This window comes from Aspergillus ruber, assembly GCF_000600275.1.
Source record: "Aspergillus ruber CBS 135680 unplaced genomic scaffold scaffold00012, whole genome shotgun sequence".
NCBI lineage: Eukaryota > Fungi > Ascomycota > Eurotiomycetes > Eurotiales > Aspergillaceae > Aspergillus > Aspergillus ruber.
This window is the reverse complement of record NW_024467308.1, coordinates 587,871-609,755: the sequence shown is the minus strand read 5'-3', so window position 1 is coordinate 609,755 and position 21,885 is coordinate 587,871. Positions and strand designations below refer to the sequence as shown.

Genomic DNA, 21,885 nt, shown 5'->3' with positions numbered 1-21,885 from the left:
AAGTACACATAATTTATGTCAGTAGTACTATCGGTCGAGTTTAGTTGAATCTCGGACAATATTTTCATGTTCCATGAAGTTATCAAGTTCTACGCCTGGATGTTGGTAAATGAGCCCTGACTGGTTCATGGCACTTGGTCCGATCCCATACTTTGACGAAGGTTCTAGTTATAGCATACCCCGTAGCTATGTACTACTAGAGCTTTCTTCAGTCGTTGCACTATCCGGAAGAAACAAGTAAAAAGCTCTTCCGGAATCGTACTCCGGAAATTTGTAAGAGTCAGCATGATGGAAGCACACATGGTCACTAAGAAATAATACAATCGGTCATCCCTGTTTCTTTCATAAATTTGTTTCATAATTCTTCCACAACAGCTGAGGAAGCAACAAAATGCTATTGTACGCCTTTCTTGCCTACATAGGCATCGCTGCCGCCGAAACCTGCAGGATTACCGGCTCTGACATTGCAAATTGCCGTTTCTGCCCTGGCAATTGCGATATTAAGAGTACGTTTCCTCCAGGCAGCTCCCGGGATATCGACTGCATCTGGAACAGGGGCGAGGAAATTCAAGGCAATAAGTAAGTCAATCCTTTTTTTTCCCATTGGCCTCCTCGTGTCTGTACAGTCTTTCTGAGATCTAAGACGCTGGGGGTATAATGGAAACCGGGACTGTTTTGTATCGTTGGTGAGAGTTGGAGATTGCAACTTGAGTAAGTCGGAATTTAAATGTTCAACATGAGTAGCGCAGGACTAATACATACAGACGCCATCACTCAATGCGGAGTGTCTGTTCCAGTTGGCTTTGCTCTTGATAGTGGATGAACGAGTAACTGTGACATATTTTAGATAGCCATTAAATCCATTTATTCCCTTTGTTCTAAGATCTGGCTCAATTCCTATTGGATCAGCTCAGGGAGGCCATAAAAGATCTCAGTTGCTGACGATTGACCCAAGTGCTGGGAAGTATATCCAAGAAATGAAGTTGAAAACGCCATCCACAAGCGTGATGAAACGGGCCGCTAAAAGATTATCGACAGCCTGGAAAACTATGTCAGACGGAGACCAACGTAGAATTGTGCCAGCATGGAATATAGAAAGTCCTTGAAGCTACTCCTCTGCCGTCTGCAAGTAACTTTCCTAACCTTATACCACCACTGATACGCTAATAGATTCGACCTGGATGAGTCCCAAAACCTTCACTGCGATGTTCTATGGAAGATATAGCTCTAAATTATATATATCGGCACGGTACTGACCACAAAGATTTAATGAACCTTAGAGCCGTTCTTCATGCTTACCACAACGGTGATCTCCAAGTTATTGACGAAGGTGACACTTTAGTTCACCGGAGAGAAGAATTGGGACCAATTAATCAGGATAACCGTCACCCCAGTTTCTTGTTCGTCTTATTCGAGAAAGTCACCGAATGGCATGCTCAGCATGGGAGTGGCCGTTATGAATTGAAGATGTACTTATGCCCTTTCTGATGTTATTCTACATAGCTAACATGCTACTAGCCATTCACGTACCATTTTCAGTAGAGAATGAACTGCACTAGACAGACTGAACTCATCGAAGTGAGCATTGTCACATCCAGGGGACTTGCGTGCGTGACTGCCAAATAACACCTCATGAGATAGCCTACGAGAATGGGCGTGTCAATGTCGTGAAGCAGTAGTTGCTGGTGCTGCATTGCATGGAGACTGGTCATGCTCATAGCTGATATGGAGCGAAAGTTAAAGGACAAATCATTACAGACCTAACAATCAACTGTAACTAACATTCGGAATCATACTACCTGTTGGTTTGGTGGGCGGTGACCAGTATATATATCAGCTTCCCCAGGGAAGTGTCTGAAAGTAGGACCTGTCTTTAGAAAGTCAGTATATATAGGAACATAGATATATCAAGGTCATATCTAATAGTACCCAATGTATCGATATGCTGAAACCTGTGCTCCATAGTCCGAATTCAACTCTCCGCTCCGCTCCGCACTAATCTTCCCTCCATCTCAACTTTCACCTCCACAACACATGGATCTTCTATCAATCCTCCCCTCCTTCCCAACAAAACCCTACACGCACATACTACCCCCTCTCGAACGAAACAACATCAATACAGTCGACCTCATCACCCTCGACACCCTCGAGATCGCAAAACGCGCCCATGTACCCCCGGCCGATGTCCGCCGCCTGTCCGCGCAAATCATCGACGCCTTACACCGCGATGTGGGGTTTGAAAGGGACATAGCACCGGAAGAGTTGGGGAACACACAGTCTTCGAGCTTGGATACGGAGGCGGCGATGGTTCCGGGAGTGTTGAATAGGTTAGATTTGTCGCAATGGGGTGCGGTTAGTACGTTGGATCCTGCGATGGATGAGTTGTTGGAGGGTGGAATTCCGACGGGTTATGTCACGGAGATTACAGGTGAAAGGTTGGTCTTTCTCCCCCTGTGTTTGTTTCGATTTGTGCATGGCATGCTGAGGGTACCAGCGGGAGCGGCAAGACGCAGTTTCTCCTAAGCCTCCTTCTTGCCGTCCAACTCCCCAGTCCCAGAGGCCTGAACAAAAGAGCTATCTATATATCTACCGAAGCGCCCCTAGCTACGCCGCGTCTCTCGCAATATCTCGATTCCAATCTATACCTCTCGACGCTTCCTCCGAACCAGAGACCATCCCTACAGAATGTCCTGGCCATCAACGCGATGGACCTGGAGAGTCAGGACCATATCCTCAATTACCAGCTCCCTGTCGCGATAGCAAGATATAATGTTGGATTGGTTGTTATCGATTCCATAACTGCGAATTTCCGCGCAGAGCACTCATCGCATGATATCAATTCGCTATCGACGCGGTCCGGAGAGTTAGCAAAACTGGGACATTTACTGCGCAATATGGCGGCAAAGGAGGACATCGCTATAGTGGTTGCGAATCAAGTGTCAGACCGATTCGATCCAATGGATAATAATATTCCATATATCGCATCGCGAATACCTGCTGCCACCGCACCTCAACCAACCCCAGATTCACCCATGCCCAGAAGCCGCCTAGCATCAGGGCCAGGAGCAGAAAGCAACAACGACCTCCTACAAATACAAAACCAACACCCACCCTCTTCTTCACCTGCCTTCCCTTCATCTCCCTATCCCCTTGAAGAAGATCCGCAATTCGACGGCTCGTATCTAGTCGGAAACCCCGTTCGCAACGAAACATTGAGCCTATTACACCAGCAACGCTTTTTCACGGGATGGGGTGATTCACCGTACATATCGTCGTTGCAGAGACAAACACCCAAAACACCAGCGTTAGGGTTCGTTTGGACGACGCAAATTGCGTGCCGAATTGCGTTGAAGAAAGACGACTCGGGGTTGGCGTTGGACCAAGGTGATTACGACGATGGGTACATGAGCACGCAGGGCCATGGACCGGGGGCATTTCAGTCTCAGAATGAAATACCGCCATCTATTACCAAACCTGACCCATTCTCGACAGCGAAGACAGTGCGAGATAACCCAGAAGCCAACATGACCGCCAATCCAGAGCAGAAACAGCCCTTTGAACAAACTCCAACACCAAAGTCCCCTCCGTCAATACCATTGGCACCGACACCGAAACCCATGGGAACACTCGCCAAACGAACAATGAAACTCGTCTTCGCGCCCTGGACGGCAGGATCTACCGTCGACGAGGGCACTACGGGCACTGTTCAAGATGAAGTCGAGTTTGAGATTTGGAAGGGTGGATTGAGGAGTGTTGGTTCTGAGCCGGAATCATAGATCAGTTATGGTTAGGACAGGATGTGATATGAATGCACATGACATAGCTTAGCGTGCTTTCGAAGTTACACTGGAATTCTTACAAGCATAAAGACTATTATCCTGCATATAACATTGCTATAAATGGTACTTTAAGAAATGAGGCTCCGCGGTTTTCCCGGGAGCCGAATACATCCCAACCCCACATACTCCTGGTTTTCATTTCATGTTTGCCCTGTATACTTTACTTCCTACCGAGAACCTTTGTTAAACAAGTTCATTTAACTGCAATCATCTATTGGCAAATAACTAGCTGATTCGTGATCTCGTGGCGACTCCGCCGACAGACAGTGCCGGCGGCCTATGTATGAAACGAATGATCATGCAAGAAATGTGAGACGAGAGAAATGTGCACACAGACAGACGGGCTGTTCTCCCCAGATTAAATCACAAATATTATTGGGGGGGGACGATGGATGAGAAGGGAAAGAAACAAGATACACCAACAAAAAATGACGGACAGAAAAAATTTTCACCTCCAAATACGCCTTTTCTAATCAACCAACATGATATGTTTAACTAAATCGATCATTCATCTGACAAATGTGTGTTGTTTCCATGTATCGTGGCAATTTTCGATCCTGCGAGTGACCACGAGGCGTCTTCACCATACTGGACCAGATGGGTCTGACCAGATGCTTGCTTGTTCTTGACTTAGTTGGCAGCAACCTTGGCCGGAGGGACACCAATGCCGTTGGTGTTGCGGTAGAAGAGCACGCCCTGGCTCTCGCCCTTGGCACCCTCGGTGGGTTCAACCCACTGGCAGGTGCGAGCGCTGGTCCACATAGCCTTGAAGAATCCAGTCCAGCCGGTGTGAGCCTCGGTGCGGTAGTGGCTGCCCATGACCTCCTTGATGGCCTCGCTAGCTTCGTCGGCGTTGTAGAAGGGGATGGTGCTGACATAGTGGTGGAGGACGTGAGTCTCGATGATCCCATGGAGGATGTGACGGCCGACGAAACCGAAGTCACGGTCGATAGTGGCGGCAGCACCACGGGCAAAGTTCCAGACCTCAGGCTGGTAGTGGGGGAGGGAGGGGTCGGTGTGTTGGAGATAAGTGATGGCCACTTGTCTTAATTAGTTTTCTTGTGTTTTCTTCTTGAACGGAAGAGAACTTACCAAGCCAGTGGTTCACCCAGAGGTAAGGAATTCCATACCACACGAGCAAGTTGAGCCAGCCATAGTTGGTACCGATAAAGTACAAAACCGAACCGGTGATAGCGAGACCGAGGTCACTCAGGAGAATGAGCTTGGCGTCCTTGGCCTCATACAGAGGGCTGGAGGGGTTGAAGTGGTTGACACCGCTAAAGTAACCGTTGCGCTTACCCTTGCCACGGCCCTCGGGCTGGTTCTCGTGGTTGTTGTGACCAGTAACGTTGGTGAGGAGGTACATGGGCCAACCAAACAGCTGCTGCATGATAACGTTGCTGGCGGTGAGGAAGGGGGTCTCCTCGAGCAGCTCGTTTAATTCGTGGATAGCCTTGCCAACGCGGGAGGCATACTCAGGGCGCGTCTTAGGGACAAAGACCATGTCACGAGCGATGTTACCGGTGGCCTTGTGGTGCTTTCCGTGGGAGATCTTCCACGAGAAGTAAGGGACGAGTAGAGCAGAATGGCAGATCCAACCGACAGTGTCATTCAGCCTCTTGGAAGGCGAGAACGCCTGGTGACCACATTCATGAGCCAAAACCCAGATACCGGTACCGAAGAGACCCTGAAGAATAGTGTACAGCCCCCACAGAGCAAACCGGAGAGGGTAAGAAGGCACGTTCTCGGGGGTCACAAAGTTCTGAAAGACATAGAAGATGGAGGCGATGACGGCGATATCCCGGGCCACATAGGACAAACTCTTGACGGCAGAGCGCTCGAAGCAGTGGGCAGGGATAGCATCCCGGATCTGCTTGATGGTGTAGTCGGGGATCTTGAACTCATTGCCATAGGTGTCGATCATCTTGCTCTGACCCTCCTTTTCAGCATCCGACCCCATGGACGAGAGAGAGGTGGACGAGGGCGAGTGACGAGGGCTGTCCAGGGGAGAGGGAGAGGCCGAGACGTTGCTAGAATCGGTGGTAGGGTTGCGGTGCAGCGCAACGCGCTTAGGGAGAGCAGTGGAAGACATGGTTGGTTGATCTCCGGTAAGGATAGACTGACTAGTCGAGGTATTGTCAGTCAATTGATCCGGAGGACTGTGCCAGGAAGAAGTTCTAACTGGAGTGGGAGAAAGAAAAGAGTCGGGGGAGAGGAGGGGAGAGGGGGGTTACGACTCTTAAAAGAACCGAAGAATGAGAAAGGGTGTGGGGAGGGACGGATGACAGACAGCTAAACAACGCCACGCACTCACCGGATCAACACGCAGAAAAACAAACCAACAAACTAAACGGCGTCTGGAAGGGCCCCGGTTTTCAACTGCTCAACGGCGACTGGAGGGTTATTAAAAGAGGGTCGAGGAAAGGAGAGAGGGAGAAAGAAAGAGAGATGGCAAGTGCAGGGACCAGCGGAACCCCCAGGGAAAATAAAAGACGGCAAGCAGCTGAAGAGAAAAAGACGAGAAAGGAAAGGAGAGAAAATTCAGAAGAGAGCAAGAGAAAGGAGAGAGAATCTGGATGAGGATCTGTGTTTGGATGCGTGCCAGGTACCGTACCGAAAGATCGTATTGGTAATTTTCAGAGATGATTTACAATGCCATTGGTGCAGACTCTGCAGATTTGCCTTGAGCGGGTAATTTTCAAATATGCCATGGTTCAGCTCTCCTGCAGCGTGACTGCACCTCAGCAACTCTAATGACCAACCACTGTTCAGCCTTCTTTGGGCGCACACCGCATATGAACAGGTGTTTTGCTGTACTGACCTGTACAGAGTATTGAACATTGGCATTGTACAGAGTATGTACTCTGTATGGTACTCTGTGGCAGCTCACCGCCCGCACCAATGGCGATCGTGAGTGGATCCGGGCAGAGGGGAAGAATGGCTTTCTCAACAATCACATGTACTCTATACAGTGTACCCCGAGGTAAAAAAAAAAATTTATACTGCGTAGAGTGCAGTGCTATGTAGAGAGAGGTAGGTAAGAATCTAGCATTCACATCCTTACTCCGTACATGTGCAGAGAATGATCGTAGCTGCGTGAGGGGTACTCCGTACTCCAACCGAAAGTGGTGGGGCGGAGATGATTCGGGGCTTTCTTATCAGACCTGGAGTAAATCAAATCACATGTTCCGGAGTATACAACCTCCATAACTTTGTTCTCTACGCTTATACCCAATTGGTTATCCTGCATACAATGAATATGTGCATAATTACAATTATTTATCTCTTGAAAATATATATACTCTCTCAGCGCTATCCTACACTCTACAATACATACTGAACCATACTATAGTCTGAACATGTGAGCCCAATCCTTCCAGAACATCGACCGGCCCACTTTTTCTCCCGCCACAAATCCTAAGATCAGCCCAGGGTCTGTGGTTATCAGAATTGACCAATCAGAGACGGAATATATATGCCCATGATGCATGTACAGCTAGCTTTTCTTGTAACATGTGATTTTGTGGTACAAGTACAAATACATAAGTAGAAACTATTTTTGTACAGGATAGGTATTTTCAATTAGATATATATGGTGGTATCAATATAAGTATTGTCCGTTGTATGCCCCGTACATAGTTTTCTGTATTAAATAGATGAGTAAATTGAGGACTGATCACACTACCGAGACAGCGCAGAGCCGAGTCTTAGTCTTGTTGGGGAAAACTCTGCGTTTTTGTTGAGCCGGTGGGTCTCTCTGCCTTTACCCTTTTAGGCTGTCAGTCTCGGGCGCTAGTATATCATACAGTATCACTCTTTGCAAATTACACTCTCAATACACGCCTCTCATCGCAGCCATATTCCGCCATCTCAGCTGAACTGAACTTATACCAAATGGATTATGTACTTGTATGTTCACTGGCTAGTGATATTATTGCTATACACCCGTCGCTCGGAATCAACCAACCATGATCCTCCGCCATTCTGGCTCCCCCCAGACGTGCTCAGACTCACTGTCGTCTTGCGGAGATCCGGCAGCACCTGCACCGTCTCACCGTGATTACGATAATCCACCTCGCACGCGATCTGCCTCCGCTGCAAGGGTGCCCCGGCATTGCCCGATCCCGCTGTTGCAGTAGCAGCAGCAGCTAGTGTGGTGGCGGCAGTCGTCGACGGTGTTGTGACCACAGTGGGCGTAGATGAAGCCGGCACAAAGGCCTTAATCTCCAACCCCGGCAGAAGCAAATGGCCTGCCTTCTGTGGTAAAAGCATCACAGCAAACGTCGTGGTTTCGCCCTCGCAGGCCAGAAAATTCCCTCGCCGGCGACCTCCCACGAGCCATAACTCCGGGTTGGTATGGAGTTCGTATGCGAATTCCAGCGCGCTACCAGCATGCTCTTGGTGTTCTGGTGAACACCATCTCCGCGTGTGACGTAGGCGTAGCTCCGCGGCGATCATCTGCCCAACTGCCGCGTGCGTGGTGGTGGGTTGTGCGTCGGCCAGGGGCCCCAGTCGAAGTTCGGCCGTGTGCACAACCTGGATCTCTGGGATGTCGACGGGGATCACGATGCGTCGGCTGGGGATTATGGGTTGTTGGGGCGGGAGGGTGATGGTCGGGTGTTTGTGGTGCCAGTCCACGAGCCATTTTCGCAAGTCCTCAGCTGGGCCTTTCAGGGCGCTAAAAAGGGTTTCCCAACGGACGCTCTCGTACGCGAGCGTCCCAACCTCCCGTGTTAGTGCGACTACTTCCATATCTGACGTTGATAACTGGGCCCGGAATGCGTCTATGATGTGTGACGTGAGTATAGACGTATGACGGCGGAATTCGCTCGCTTCGATGTCGGCTCGGAATGTCTTTTCAACAGAATCCAGACACTCGTCGTCAATGCATGTGAACTCAACAGTCAGGCGCAGTGAGCCTTTGGCCCCTGGGGAAGCGATACCATCCTTTCGTGGCAGAATTTTGTAGAGCAATGACGCTGGCTGATTGGGGAATACATCCCACGCCACCTTTTCCCGGACATTCGATTCAACCTGATATACGTCCGAGCTGGGAATGCTGCAGCCAAGTATCCGCAGAGGGACCATCATAGCCGGACTGATCGTAAACCGCGAGAATAGAGCTTCATCCTTGAAGATATCCTGCACATTGACACTGATCGGAAGGGCAGAAACAACGTTATGGACCGACGAGTACGAAAACCGTCCATGTTCTGTCTCGTAAGTAACCTCCGCCCGCGCAGACAACATCGGGTGATTCTCCTCGACCGTATACGGAATTCGGAACCGAACAAAAGACCTTGACCCGAACTGGGAGAATTCAATATTCCCTGATTCATTATTGGCCGTGATGTTCATGTCGCCCTCTACGAGCTCCGCCTCTGCGCTCCGTAGTCGAAGCCCAGCCGTCGCGGGTCGTACTCGAATCGTCCCGCTCTTAATGTTGTTTCGTCCGCTGTGAAGCTCCAATTCCAGTGACCGCATCTCTTCCAGATTGATCAGGCGGGTAGACACAACCCTGGCCTGGAGACCTTCGGGTGGCGGGTAGCAGTAAACATAAGACCGACCATCTTCATCTGTAGCGTCTAGGCTTTCTCGGAGGCCCAAGGGAAGGGCAGAGTGTTTTCCACCTCCCAGCGTAAACAAAATGTTGCCTGCTCGCATCTCAATGCGATCCACATAGTACTTCCCTTGGAGGCTTGTCTATAGTATTTCATTAACACGAGAGTAAGCCAAGCTCTAGGTGTTTGACTTACCGAAGAATCAATGAGCAACCGCGTCGAGGTCGACTTGACAACAGTCCTAGCGCAAGTCTCAATCCAATGCTCATTACTCTGAGACCCATTGGCACTGACAAGCCGGACCTTGACGGTATCGACATCAATCTGTTTCCCTAACAGAAAACGCAAGTAAAGCTGAACCTGGAACCCATCTCTATCTTCGTAATGAAGAACCACAGGGTCAACGCGCATATCCGCAAAGAAATCCGACAAAGAAGCAGAAACTTCCTTCTGCAGCGTACTTGACGTCTCGAATAGTTCGTCAACGTACGGAGACACCGGCGATAATATAGGAGAAGTACCGAGAATCTTCTGCTGGTGCCCAGTCAAATTGGCCTGCGTGTGCGCAGCAAATTTGGCCAGGAGACGGAGAAGCATGCGAGCGTATTCCTCACTCTTCTTCAATTCCTTCAAGCACCGCGCATACACCTCCAAGATAGCTCCCTCCAGGACGTTCCAGTGCTTATTGCCGTAGAACGGGGCGATCTGGTGAAAGTGGGCTGCCGCTGCGCTGTAGTCGGCTTGACGGTATCGTAGTAAAGCAGTGTCTGCAATAGCCATCTCGGCGGAATAGGGACGATTTGCTGCGATATTATGACGGAACATCTGATCTGTGAGTTCCTCATACAGAGCGCGGAAGGCGCGTCTCGATTGCAAAGCAGTCTTCAGTCCGGGTAGGTCAATACCGCAGAGAGAAGATGAGGTTGGCTTGGGAGGCACTTGGGTCCCGCCCAGTTGCGCATCGTCCAACGATATTTCTTTCATGTCTCCTCCCTCACCAGCACCTTTACTGTCGAAAAGAAGACCGAGGTCATTCCATTTCTCTTTCCAGCCACGCCGTCCAGCAATATCTTCCAGAACCCGGCGAGACAGCAAATATAACTCCCCCCTTCCAGACGCCAGTTGCTCTGAACCAGTTTTAGGGTTTAGACTAGGCACAGGCTTCGGATCCGATCCAGGACGGGTGTGGACAGGAGCAAGGACATCAAAGATATCCTGACTTGCTGGACGAGGGGGGCGAGGAGCAGGCGAGGTAATCAGGGAACTAGAGCGTTTGGGAACATCAGGTCTGATCTCGGCGGCAGCTGATGATGAGGAAGACTCCATCGACTTTTCGATGGCACGAATGGTGTCAGGAAGCGTAAGGCTTGGTGCTGTAGTCTGAGACAGGATTTGCGACGTAGCAGCATACGTCCAGGAAGACACAATGTTGTTGATTATTTCGGCCTTGGATGCGTTGTCCACCTCGGCCAGGCCATATTCCAGATCGCATCGGAGCGTCCGTGCCGCAAGAGCGATGAACTCAGTGGCTCTCTCGCATGTTTCTGAAAGCAGCATCAAATTCTCAGGCTTCTTTTCCTTCTTGAATAATTCCTGGTCCTCGTTGACCACTGATGGGGCTCGTGCTGCCCTCAGAAGTAGCGTCAGTTGTCGCGAAAAGACGTAGGTCCGGAAATCGAAAATGGAGATATCACTGGCCAAGATCATCTCCCGGTAGGGCTTTTTAGTTGAATCGAATGGAAAATCGCTAGATTCGATTCCCGGAATCGGGGTAATTTCCCCCTCGCCCTCATTCTTCGGATCATCACCTCCAGCCGGCAGAGACTCCAGTGCCTTTTTGGCCATCCCATTCCAATCCTTGCTGTACGTCAATAAAGCGCTACCATGGTGATCACCACTTCCCTCAAGCTGCTCATGGATTGCGCTATCCAGCCCAACAGCAAGCTCATCGTACCCAACTAGCGCATCTTCAAACAATCCCACGTTCTCAAAACCTCTCGCAAGACCTTCCTTCAAGATGAAGAACGTACAGAAGTTCCAACCTGGAAGACTCCGTTGCGAGTCCTTCTCCTTGATATCCTCTTCATACTGTGCAACCCGGAGATCAAACGACGCCAGAATCGCATTCTTCATCTTTTCCACCAAGTCCTCGATTTGATCAGACAGCTCGGACGGTTTCTGCGTTGTTCCCGGTTTAGGAAGCCGTAACTGAGCGACCCGGTCTACTGAAGACTTTGACGATCCGTTAAAGTCGGCCTTGAGCTTCTCCAGCACAGAAGTGGTACGCTGGCCCCATTTCGACGTACTCGCGGCCTTCTCAGCGCCGTCTCCATCCTGCACGACATGGACAACCAACCACTCAAAGGCATCGTGTTTCTCCTGGCTACTAGAAGTAGTCGTCGACGAAGAAGAGGTATTGTTTTGTGGCGTCGAGGCTTGGGTTTTGATCCATTCGCGCACTGCTTTCCGGGCGGTGGCCTTGTAGGTGTCGTTATCGTCGCATCGAAGTAGGTAGATCTTCAAGTATGGCGTCTGTCGTAGACCTGGAATCTGATGGCGTCGGTGTGGAACAGTACCAGGGGGCGTATCACTAGAGGGTTTGCGCTCTGTATTGTCTTGTTGCACTGCAGGGACGAAGCCGATGCGGAGGGATTCGATCGAGCGGACGGGACGACTGGGGGACTTCCAGTGGAGGTTCTTGAACGGGAGTTTGTTTTCGAAGATGGGCTGGACCAGAGGGAATAGGCCGGATGGATCAGTGTATTCGACTATAGAAAGATAATTAATTAGTCAATGAACAAACAGAAAGAATTGGAGGACGTCTCTCCCACTTACCGGTCACATTGCTGGAGCCCGCCTGCGGTGATGTGTCCATATTTCCCGTACTCTAAGGGAAAGAGGGGAAGAAAATAAGTACTTCAAAATGGCATTCCGTTTGGGTTAAAGTAAAGGGACAATTCCCCAAACGATAAAACAGGAGACCAAATCTTCAATTGTGACAATCGCAGGCGGTGCTTAGAGAGTGCCTGGCGCTGTTGTTTGGTTGTTCTCCGCGCGACGGTTGTCCAGACACGCACAGGCCACACTTTGGCAGATCCATACTTGTGAAGTATACAAATGTGTATGTGTATTCGTAGATGAGTCTAGTTAACTGAATCTACAGTGTATAGAGAGTATCATCCTGTACAAAACCATAAAACCCCAGAAACATGTAGGCATATCATCGTTAAGCAAAAAGGAAAAATAAGAAAAGTCATCAAATGTCAAGTATTACCTACCGAATCGCTTGCTCGAGAACAAAGGAAAGCGCAGAATAAAAATCCCATAGAAAAAAAAAAAAAAAAAAAAAAAAAAAAAAAAAAAAAAGCATTCCCATTACACGCCAACTTCCAGTGCGCCTTGTGTATTGCGAGTTGCAATGAACTCATACCCATCCGAAATAGCACGCCAAATACCTGGAGCATAGTTTCGTGCCCATGCGCAAATGACCAAAAGCAAAAGAGGAATCTAAATAAAAATTTGAGTCAGTAACGTAAGAGACATGGATCATGGAGGTATACTTACCCAAATGAAATACAAGTTCCGGTCACTGCCCAATCCCTTCATTCTTTGCGCTTGTTGTGCTCGGAGATGCTTCTGTTGCTCGCGAGAGATCACCTTTCGGCCAATTCTGATGTCTTTGAGGTCTTCCTTATCCTCCTTGACGGGAGCGGTCTGGGATCGGCTGGATTGCGCCTCAAAATGCTGGTCCACCAATGCCTCGGTGGCTGCCCGCATCAAAGACGTCTTCTTCATCTCCGACGTCTCTTCTGTCTCTTGCTCCTCCTTTCGTGGATACAAGTCCTCGTACGAGGGTAGCTCGGTAGTCGGCGAGGGATTGCTGCCGTTACCCTTGAGCAGATCCCACCAGCCGTCCCTTGTTGACCAGGAAGCGGTTGGGTTAGGCACCAGGTTGGTGATACGACGCATCATAGGGTGCGCTTGGTAGTCAGGCAAAGCTGGCATAGGAGGCAGAGCAGGAAGATTAGGGAATGCGTTGGAAACACTTTGTTGGAACTGGTTGATCTGAGCCTGAAGCTGGTTGCGCCAAGCGACGAGAGCTGCCGGAGGGGAGAATGGCCGGGCGACCTCAGCTGGTTCTGTGCCCTCGGATGTGAGTGGAGGCTGAGCGTCCTGGTGGACACTAGGACGTCGAGACGAGGTGTGATCAGCTTCCAAGTCGGAATCGTCATCCTCTTCAGAATCATCCGAGTCCTCAATCGCATTGTCGAACGAACTGGAACCAGACGATGTTTCCCAGAGCGAGTGAAGCGACGCAGAACTGCCGTGCCGACGCCGCGACGAGCCCAAAGAACCAACACTGCGCGAGCGATAGTGTCGTGCAGGCAACAACGCGGCCTGATGGGCAGGGAGTGTCGAGGCGAGATCAGCTGGCGTAAAGCCTCTAGTACTGCGGGCGTGTGCATCTGCACCAGTCAAGCGAAGTCGATGGACGATGTGCGCGTGGCCATTCAAAGCTGCCAAGTGCATTGGTGTGTTTCCAGTGTTGTCCTGCACGTCTGGATTGGCACCCCGAGCAAGGAGTCCTGCAACAAACCGTGTCAACCCCAAGGAAGACGCAAAATGCAGAAGAGTCTGCCCCGTTCCGCAGCGCGAATTATACTTCGGTGGACGCGGGCTATCGTCAAGGTCAACAAATTCAAGATATGTCAGCATCTTCGAATCCAAATCTGTCAATTGACCTTGGGACTCTAATCCAGGGACCTGGCGTTGATGACCCCCGCCGGAACCATTTTGGAAATCCTTGTGAAGATTGAACATCGCCTTCGGGTCGCTTCCCATGATTTGCTGGGCCGTATGGAACGCATCTGCCTGGCTTCCCAGCTTCTGCCCAAGAATACCAAGAGCCAGGCGGTACATTTGAAGTTCGCGATCATCTACGTAGCGGAAAAATTGCTGTTGCTTCGGTATTAGGGGCTGAGTCTGCATCTGACCAAATGTCGGGTGTTCATGTTTAAAGACGACTGCTACCAAGCCAGGCTGCAGGGCAGGCGGAGTCAGACAATTCAGGCATTTGTCGCCCCAGAAAGTTGTGGTCGTTGCAAGGGTGTCTCCGAAGACAACTTCCATACCCGGGTAGAAACCGCTGCCTAACAGTGTGACTTCAGTCCCACCTGTGATGGATCCTTCTGCAGGTACCAACTTGTGGATGACAGATGGTAGTCGGTTTCCAGCATTGGTCAATGGAGGCCACATCGGGGTCGACGGACTGGGGCCCAAGATGTTCAAACTCTGCTCCTGGAAGTTATTGCGAGCCGACGACCCAGGAGAACCAGGGCGACTAGGTTGGGCCGAATTTGGAGCCGATATCAATTGCTGAAGGCTATCTGCTCTCGACTGCTGAGCATTTAGGCTAAAGAACGGGTTATTGTCGTTGCTATTCGGTGTAGGAGGGCCGTTTGCAAATTGGCCAGGCATAGCGGACGGCGATACAAAAGGTCTCTCGGTTGGTGATGCAAATGCACGTGTCGTTGGCAATTGGGAGCCGTTACTCATGGGCTGTGCTGTAGCCCCGGAAGATGGTGACTGAGAATTCTCGAGTTTAGTCATAGTTAACTCCGACGGAAGTCTGCTCGAACTGCTATGCTTGCGCCGCTTGCTCATCGGGCCCTGGAAGTCATTTGGCGATGTTTGCCGCGAAAGATTCCGATGTGATTGTGAATTCGATGCACCATGCGTCGAGTTCTGAGGAATGGCAAATGAGCCTGGCGTCGCCTGATATTGTGAGTTCAGCTGTTGCTGGAGACCTTGTAAGTCGGTTGTCGAGGATGCGGCTTGGAACGAAGGCTGCGTCATGGCGGTCGATTTGCCGGTATCGACATTGGTTCCTGAGTGGAAGACACCGACACCGGGGAGTTGTGTCCCATCGGGCAATGCGGGGGACGGACCAGGCGCAGGAGGTGCGGGGGGAGCGTGTGTCTTATGGTCATCCGTGATCATGATCGAATTGGTTATGGCCTGGGCAATGACATTGCCCACCCAATCCTTGACTGTAAAAATGACCCTAGGAAGCGAACATTGTCAGCTTACCAATCGGGAAATAATTGACGTGAGTAACGGGATAGGGGGACGAACTGAAACCCGAGCTTTTCATTCTGGTGCCTGCAATAGCATGCTATTCGCATAGGTAACTCCACCTGCATCGCGCCAGCAGGAACTTTGGGAGGCGGGATGTCGCTGTAACTCGGTACGCTGTTTTTGGACGCTTCTGTCCACTCCTTGAGCTCATTGGTATTGAACACAATAACCCTCTTCTCCTCATCCTTTTGGAACAGTTCATCTTCCTCGGGCTTCCTCTGCTTCTTCCGGGAGGCACGTTTCCGTTCACGTTGAATACAGCCGGCACAGATTTTGACTTCTCCACCACCCAACGGTGTGTCCTCTTCTTGTAATTCATCTGTAGACGATAATTTGGAGTACACCTCACCTCGCGCTTTAGCAAATGCTCTTTGAAGTCTTTGCTGGTCCTGCATTGCACTGGTGCAGACGAGACTGGTGTGCAATTCCATCGTATCGGGCGATCGCTCGGTCGATGCCGGGGCAAGGAACTTGGGTTTCGAGATTGTGTGACTTGGTAACCGTAATTTTTTCACTCCAGGTGGCAGCGGAAAGAGCGTTAGCCGAATTGGAATCTGGGTTTCCACACGTGATTTCAAGGAGGTTGGATGCACAGTCAGGACATGACGCTGAGGCGGCTCCGGTTTGATGTGATTTTGTGGAGGCGATGGAGCAAGATCCATGCCAAATGAAAAATTGTTCTGTCCAAAGTTGAAGCCCGTGTTCATGGGAGAACCGCCATTCATGTTGATTCCTCCAAAGCTTTCCTCCAGGATAGATGATGGCGATTGACCACCCCATTGGCTGGCAGGTGACGGTTTCCCTTGAGCGGGTAAGTTCGAAGAACCCGGGAAAGGAGACATCTCTCGGAGACCATTGGGGAAGAAAGGAGAGGCAGATGTTGGAAGCTATAATTAAGAACGTTAGCGGAACATGTTCGCTAGGATCCAATTGGGACGCATACAGGAGAAGTAGATTTCCTTGTAGAATTAGAGTTCTTTCGAAGTTGGGACTTAAACCTCTTCTGAGATTTGGGTTGTGGTGTAACATTAGCCTTCAGGAGACTGGGACTGCTAGCAGCACTCTCAAAATCAAACGCAGCATCCATCGCTTTGTTACTGAATTCGAGATCGCCATCCATTGGCAGTCCATTATCCATGGGTTGGAGTGACGTGTCCAGCCCGAATAACGGTTCTTCCTTAACTGATTCGAGATCAGGGTTCATCCAATCTTCCGACGGTGTATATCCAAACGGCATCATTGAGCTCTCACCCGCGGACGAGGCGACCGATGAGTGTCGAAGATGCTGATTCCGCGGCGACTCTGCCGACGAGCTCCGGCTTGAGTTGTCTGGGGATTCTGCGGGCGAGTCGGCGGTCATGACGCGGGGCTGTCGCAAGTGATCCTGTTCTGCATAATGTCTTTTTACAGACAATTCAGATGGGGACAAGCATGCCGACTCAGAATCCGTAAATGTTCGCGAGGTATGCGCTAAGAGGTCGTCGAATTCCTGGCCAGCGGATCCCGATGACATCTGCAGTCTTGCAGGATCGAGAAAGTCAACGTCCACGTCTTGATAAGCGTTTTCCATCTCGTCGTCCACGATAACCGGGTCCAATATGGGAAACGCAGGTGAAGGAGTCTCCACTGGGGCCATCCTCTGATATCCTCACGGAACACGAGAAACCCAGTGAATGGAACGACGTAGAGATCCAATTCGGAAGAATTAAAATCCAATCCGGCTGGGCCTATTTTTCTTTATCGGAAAAGGACTGTCGTCTCGAGTTGTCGCACAAGCACTTTCGTTCGGGAACTAGCAGGGAGGGGAGGGACGGCCGGTCAAAACACAAGGCGGCGTTGACCGCAAATGTGTGCGTTGTAATCGTATGTATGCGTTTCACACGCGAACGCCCAAAGGACCAGCCCTCTTTTTTTTTTTTTCTTAACCCAAGCACAATACGTCTATTCCGTCGAAAGTATCCTCGAGGGCAGTTCTAGGACAGGGAGATAATAAAGCGGATATGGATTCGAACGGTCGGAGTTGAAGATCTGGGGAGGGAAATTGGCGTGCGGCTGGACAAGTTCTGTCGGGTGGAAAAGGAGATAGGTGAGGCGAGAGAGGACGGCACGGTATAGGGAGGGCTGGAAGTACGAGGGAGAAGGAATGATTATGAATTAGGGTAATATTGCAGTGAAGGAACGTGACAAGAAGGTTGATAGCAAGTGAAATAACCCAAAAGGGCCGTGGATGAAGGCGAGAGGGTATGGCTGACTGTCTCTCTGTCCTGTTTGGTTCGTTATGGGAATTGTGGACAGCCTCGGGCGGTGAGTGCCGGAAAGCGGGATAATGTGCTAATCTCGATCGGGAAGACATGCACATAATTAAAGCACAGATTACCATCCAGTCTTTTCTTATGTCTGTCAACTACAAAGTTCTTTTCATTTTGGTCATCGTGCTTACTGCACAATTGAACGGACTTATTGACAGCCATGGGCAAGCAGTGCAGGATATGGTTGCAATTACATCTCAGCTTGGCATTCGCATCAGCGACCCGTGCGTAATGGCTGAAGGTGAGATGCGAGACTATCAAATCATGAGAGTCCTGTATTAACAGTATTACGAGGGCTTTATCCTGCCCATTCCTGCAATTACTGTGTCAATGGATACAATTGAGCGCAGGCAAGATGTGTTTCGAGTATGGGGAATACCGGACAAAGATCTAGTATCGGTCTAGTTGAGAAACACCATGGCGCGTTTGCATTCTTGACACGACTGACGAACCCCTGGATTTGTATATGTTATCGTTCTAGAATTGTAGATTGTGTCACAAGATAACGCCATCTGCTCCGTACCGAGGATTGTTGTCAGCAAATCATCGCTACCATACTGTTCTATCATTGATTTGACATGGATCACAGGAAATTGAGATGCTCATCATCGTTTAGCTGGCATTGAAGGCTTTTCATTCCTATATAAAACTGGCAAATTTGCCATCAAACTACATATTTACCCATAAACCAACCAGCGCTATATTTACATGCATTGGTCATGCACGGTACTCTCACCGTTTTATGAATGTTGACGGAGGAGCACCTGCTCAAAGGATGCCCAAGCAGAGCCAAGAGCAGGTATTAGGCATCCGCAATACATTACTAACCGAGGAATTAGAAAAGGTTGTTAACAAGGTAAGAATTCTCTGATAATAAAAACTCAATAGCATCAACAAAGGAATGTCAGCCGTCAGAGCAATGATTTTTATTCGTTTTTCTGCGAGCTGCCATTATGAAGTTTCGCGGACTACTCATGCGTCGGATCTCGCATTCCAAACCATACCGGGAGGATGAAAGTGATAGAAAAGCCATTGAGTACAGGGGCGTTTTCGCAGGCTTACCCTGCCAATTTTTTGGATAGCAAATGGCTCATGGGCCTTGTCAATATGACAACAATCCTCCTTCATATCCAGATAAGATTCCCAACGTTTATGGTAGAGACATGTACCTGATTGAGGTGCCCGCTTTTGACTTCCATAGGGCACTCGCATATTGCCAAAGGGCCGTACGCCAAGATGCACGAGTCAACACAGTGCAATGGTCCAGAACAATTCCAGTCGGTCATATATGTGGATAGATTGAAGTATAATCCTGTAGATTGAATGTGCTCGGATGGTGGCGCTTGAATCTGCTGGGTGTTTCAAGTTTATATCGAGCTGCGGATAGGGCCGCGGAGTCACGCCTCGCAGTCTTCTGGGACTTGGTTTAGTCCACCATTGTATTATGCCCCTTGTCTCTGCGATCCTTTAGTCTCTTTTAGACTGATACACTATACTAATTGAAAGGTACAAGAGTTAGCGCTCAAAGTGAGTGGACTTCCCTTGGAGCTTGGACTGGTCCCTAGGGGGAAAAAAAAAAAAATTAAACTTATGTCGAGCTACTGGGTCAATGCCAGCAAATATACATGTTCCATTGTGACATAGAACAAGTTCTTCCATGATGATCAAAATCAAAGGCAGAGGAACATGTGGAACGTCCACTATCCAATTATCGATACGGAACGCACAACCGAATCGACGCTTCTGTCAATCTCCTGTCAATCGTCTGTCAATCGCCTGTTCATCGCCCATCAATCGCGAAAAAAGCAGTATCTTGGCTGTGTCAATCAAGAATCTCTGGAAATTATTACCCAAATGAAAAGACATGTGAAGAGATAAAGATTTGAATTAATCTCGAGCCAGGTGTGAAACCCGCTGTGTCGCATTTCAATAACTGCTCACCGTCCGCCAACCCCATTGATCAATGCGCTAATCAACCTCTCACCAACGGCTTCCGGAACAGCTGAACGCTCGTATTGCCCTTTCCCAAAGCGATGGCACTTGCAGCAATTGGAATGACATGATCCTCGGAGTATTCCTAGCGTAGTTTAGTGGGTGAAAATAGTTCATCTATTTCAGACTCCAATACTGAATGTCTATATCGACCCCTAATAATGGGAGGCGCCGGAAATCCATGGCACAATATGGTCGCAATTTGAGAGGACCCTGCAATGAACCTTTCATCATTTACTCTCAATTAATTTGGCGTGGGCATAAATGGGATGGCTTCCATGACAGCGAAAGATAAAAGGGCAGCATGTCCTCGAGCAGAGATGTTTTCTTTCCTCCTCATCAGCCTCGCCTCTGCATTCATTTCTGTCTGGGTCTTTGTACCTTTTCGTTCTCTTTATTTTCTCCGGCTTCATTGACTGAAGTCCTTCGTTTCTTACCGTCATTCTTTTTTTCGTCCGATCTACACGCTGTGCGTTGATCACCGAAACCAAATCCATTCGCAAAAATGTCTGTCACCAAGATCACTGGTCTTCTTCTCGGCTCGGCCGCTATGGTCGCTGGTCACGGTTATGTCTCCGGTGCCGTTGTGGATGGCCAATACTACGGAGGATACATCGTTACCTCCTACGCTTACACCGACAGCCCCCCAGAAACCATTGGATGGTCGACCGAAGCTACTGATCTGGGCTTTGTCTCTCCCAGCTCCTTCTCTGACCCGGATATTATCTGTCACAAGAGTGCGCAGCCCGGTGCCATCTCTGCTTCGGTGGCAGCTGGTAAGGATGTTGAGCTTCAGTGGACTGAATGGCCGGAGAGTCACCATGGTCCTGTCATCACCTACCTGGCCAACTGCAACGGTGACTGCTCCAAGGTCGACAAGACCTCGCTCGAGTTCTTCAAGATCGACCAGAAGGGTCTCGTCGACGACAGCAACGTCCCTGGCACATGGGCTAGCGACAATCTGATTTCCAACAACAACAGCTACACCGTCACTATTCCCAGCGACATTGCTGCCGGTAACTACGTCCTGCGTCATGAAATTATTGCCCTGCACTCCGCTGGAAACGAGGACGGTGCCCAGAGCTACCCTCAATGTGTCAACCTCAAGGTTACTGGTGGCGGCAGCGCATCTCCCTCGGGTACTCTTGGTACTAAGCTCTACAGCGAGGACGACCCGGGTATCCTCGTCAACATTTACCAGCAGCTCGACTCCTACGAAATCCCTGGCCCTGCTCTGTACTCTGGCGCTTCTTCGTCCTCCAACTCTGGCTCTTCTTCCAGCACTGCTTCGGCTTCTACTACTGCCACTTCTGCCACTACTTCGTCTGCCTCGTCCACCCAAGCTTCCGCTACCCCTGCCTCCCAAGCCAAGGCCCAAGTCTCTAGCTCTACTCCCAGCGCTTCGTCCGTTGCGACTTCTGGTAGCTTGTCCGACTACTTCAGCTCCCTGAGCGCTGAGGAGTTTCTCAACGTTATCAGCGAGACTCTGTCCTGGTTGGTTACTGACAAGATCCACGCCCGTGACATCTCGACCGCATAAATAGAAGGCACTGGAAAGGATGGAAATAGATGAAAGCTTGGAGGTCATGCATCCAATATCTAGATTGGCGGACTTTTTGTGGACCAGAAATCTTGTCTTTCTTTAGTTTCTTTTTATTCTTGATCATGTATGTATCTATACAAATTTATTTTTTGAGGCTTAACTCGTGTTTTTTTTTCCTGGATGAAAAGAGCAAGTATACTGTCATGATTTGTAGTAGAATATTAATACAGGAAAAATCATTGAGAGCCACAGTTACAGCTATATGGTATAATAGTGCAGTAGAAAGATAGTCTGTTGTTACTGTTGGCTTCCCTTTTACGTTTCAGACGCCTTACCCAATTAGTCGACCCTCTTCCAGCTTCACATCCTAACAACTTCAACCGTTCCAATCTCAAAGCTTCCTACTTCCTATCATCGACCAATTATCCATTTTCTCCATCTAACCAGTTTCCTCTTACCATTCTATCCGTCGTTATGCCGCCTCCTCCCCCGCCTCAGCCCTA

General features: G+C 49.6%; 6 protein-coding genes across 6 annotated transcripts; 3 read left to right on the top strand and 3 right to left on the bottom strand.

Annotated features, from left to right (window-relative positions):
- Positions 1–1,952: 1,952 nt before the first annotated feature.
- Positions 1,953–3,882, top strand: EURHEDRAFT_500242 (putative DNA repair protein (Rad57)). The gene is made up of 2 exons (XM_040785737.1): positions 1,953–2,435; positions 2,495–3,882. The coding sequence occupies exons 1-2, from the start codon at positions 2,035–2,037 to the stop codon at positions 3,774–3,776; spliced, it is 1,683 nt and encodes a 560-aa protein (XP_040639184.1). The 5' UTR covers positions 1,953–2,034; the 3' UTR covers positions 3,777–3,882.
- A 587-nt stretch (positions 3,883–4,469) lies between these two features.
- Positions 4,470–5,931, bottom strand: EURHEDRAFT_402668 (oleate delta-12 desaturase odeA; the record flags this gene model as incomplete). The annotated part of the gene is made up of 2 exons (XM_040780157.1): positions 4,470–4,879; positions 4,932–5,931. The coding sequence occupies 2 exons, from the start codon at positions 5,929–5,931 to the stop codon at positions 4,470–4,472; spliced, it is 1,410 nt and encodes a 469-aa protein (XP_040639183.1).
- Positions 5,932–7,754: 1,823 nt separating this feature from the next.
- Positions 7,755–12,275, bottom strand: EURHEDRAFT_455775 (putative TMEM1 family protein; the record flags this gene model as incomplete). The annotated part of the gene is made up of 3 exons (XM_040784297.1): positions 7,755–9,542; positions 9,596–12,168; positions 12,236–12,275. 3 exons carry the CDS (start codon positions 12,273–12,275, stop codon positions 7,755–7,757), a joined length of 4,401 nt encoding a protein of 1,466 aa, XP_040639182.1.
- Positions 12,276–12,748: 473 nt separating this feature from the next.
- Positions 12,749–17,316, bottom strand: EURHEDRAFT_60066 (putative membrane-tethered transcription factor (SPT23)). Its single transcript, XM_040787597.1, has 3 exons — positions 16,482–17,316; positions 15,536–16,425; positions 12,749–15,464 (listed from the first exon to the last, which is right to left on the bottom strand). The coding sequence occupies exons 1-3, from the start codon at positions 17,172–17,174 to the stop codon at positions 12,947–12,949; spliced, it is 4,101 nt and encodes a 1,366-aa protein (XP_040639181.1). The 5' UTR covers positions 17,175–17,316; the 3' UTR covers positions 12,749–12,946.
- A 1,306-nt stretch (positions 17,317–18,622) lies between these two features.
- On the top strand, positions 18,623–19,725 carry EURHEDRAFT_402666 (uncharacterized protein; the record flags this gene model as incomplete). Its single annotated transcript, XM_040780156.1, has 4 exons — positions 18,623–18,703; positions 18,930–19,073; positions 19,354–19,374; positions 19,492–19,725. The coding sequence occupies 4 exons, from the start codon at positions 18,623–18,625 to the stop codon at positions 19,723–19,725; spliced, it is 480 nt and encodes a 159-aa protein (XP_040639180.1).
- Positions 19,726–20,344: 619 nt separating this feature from the next.
- EURHEDRAFT_455342 (lytic polysaccharide monooxygenase auxiliary activity family 9 protein) lies at positions 20,345–21,379 on the top strand (the record flags this gene model as incomplete). The annotated part of the gene is made up of 1 exon (XM_040784263.1): positions 20,345–21,379. One exon carries the CDS (start codon positions 20,345–20,347, stop codon positions 21,377–21,379), a length of 1,035 nt encoding a protein of 344 aa, XP_040639179.1.
- Positions 21,380–21,885: the final 506 nt, after the last annotated feature.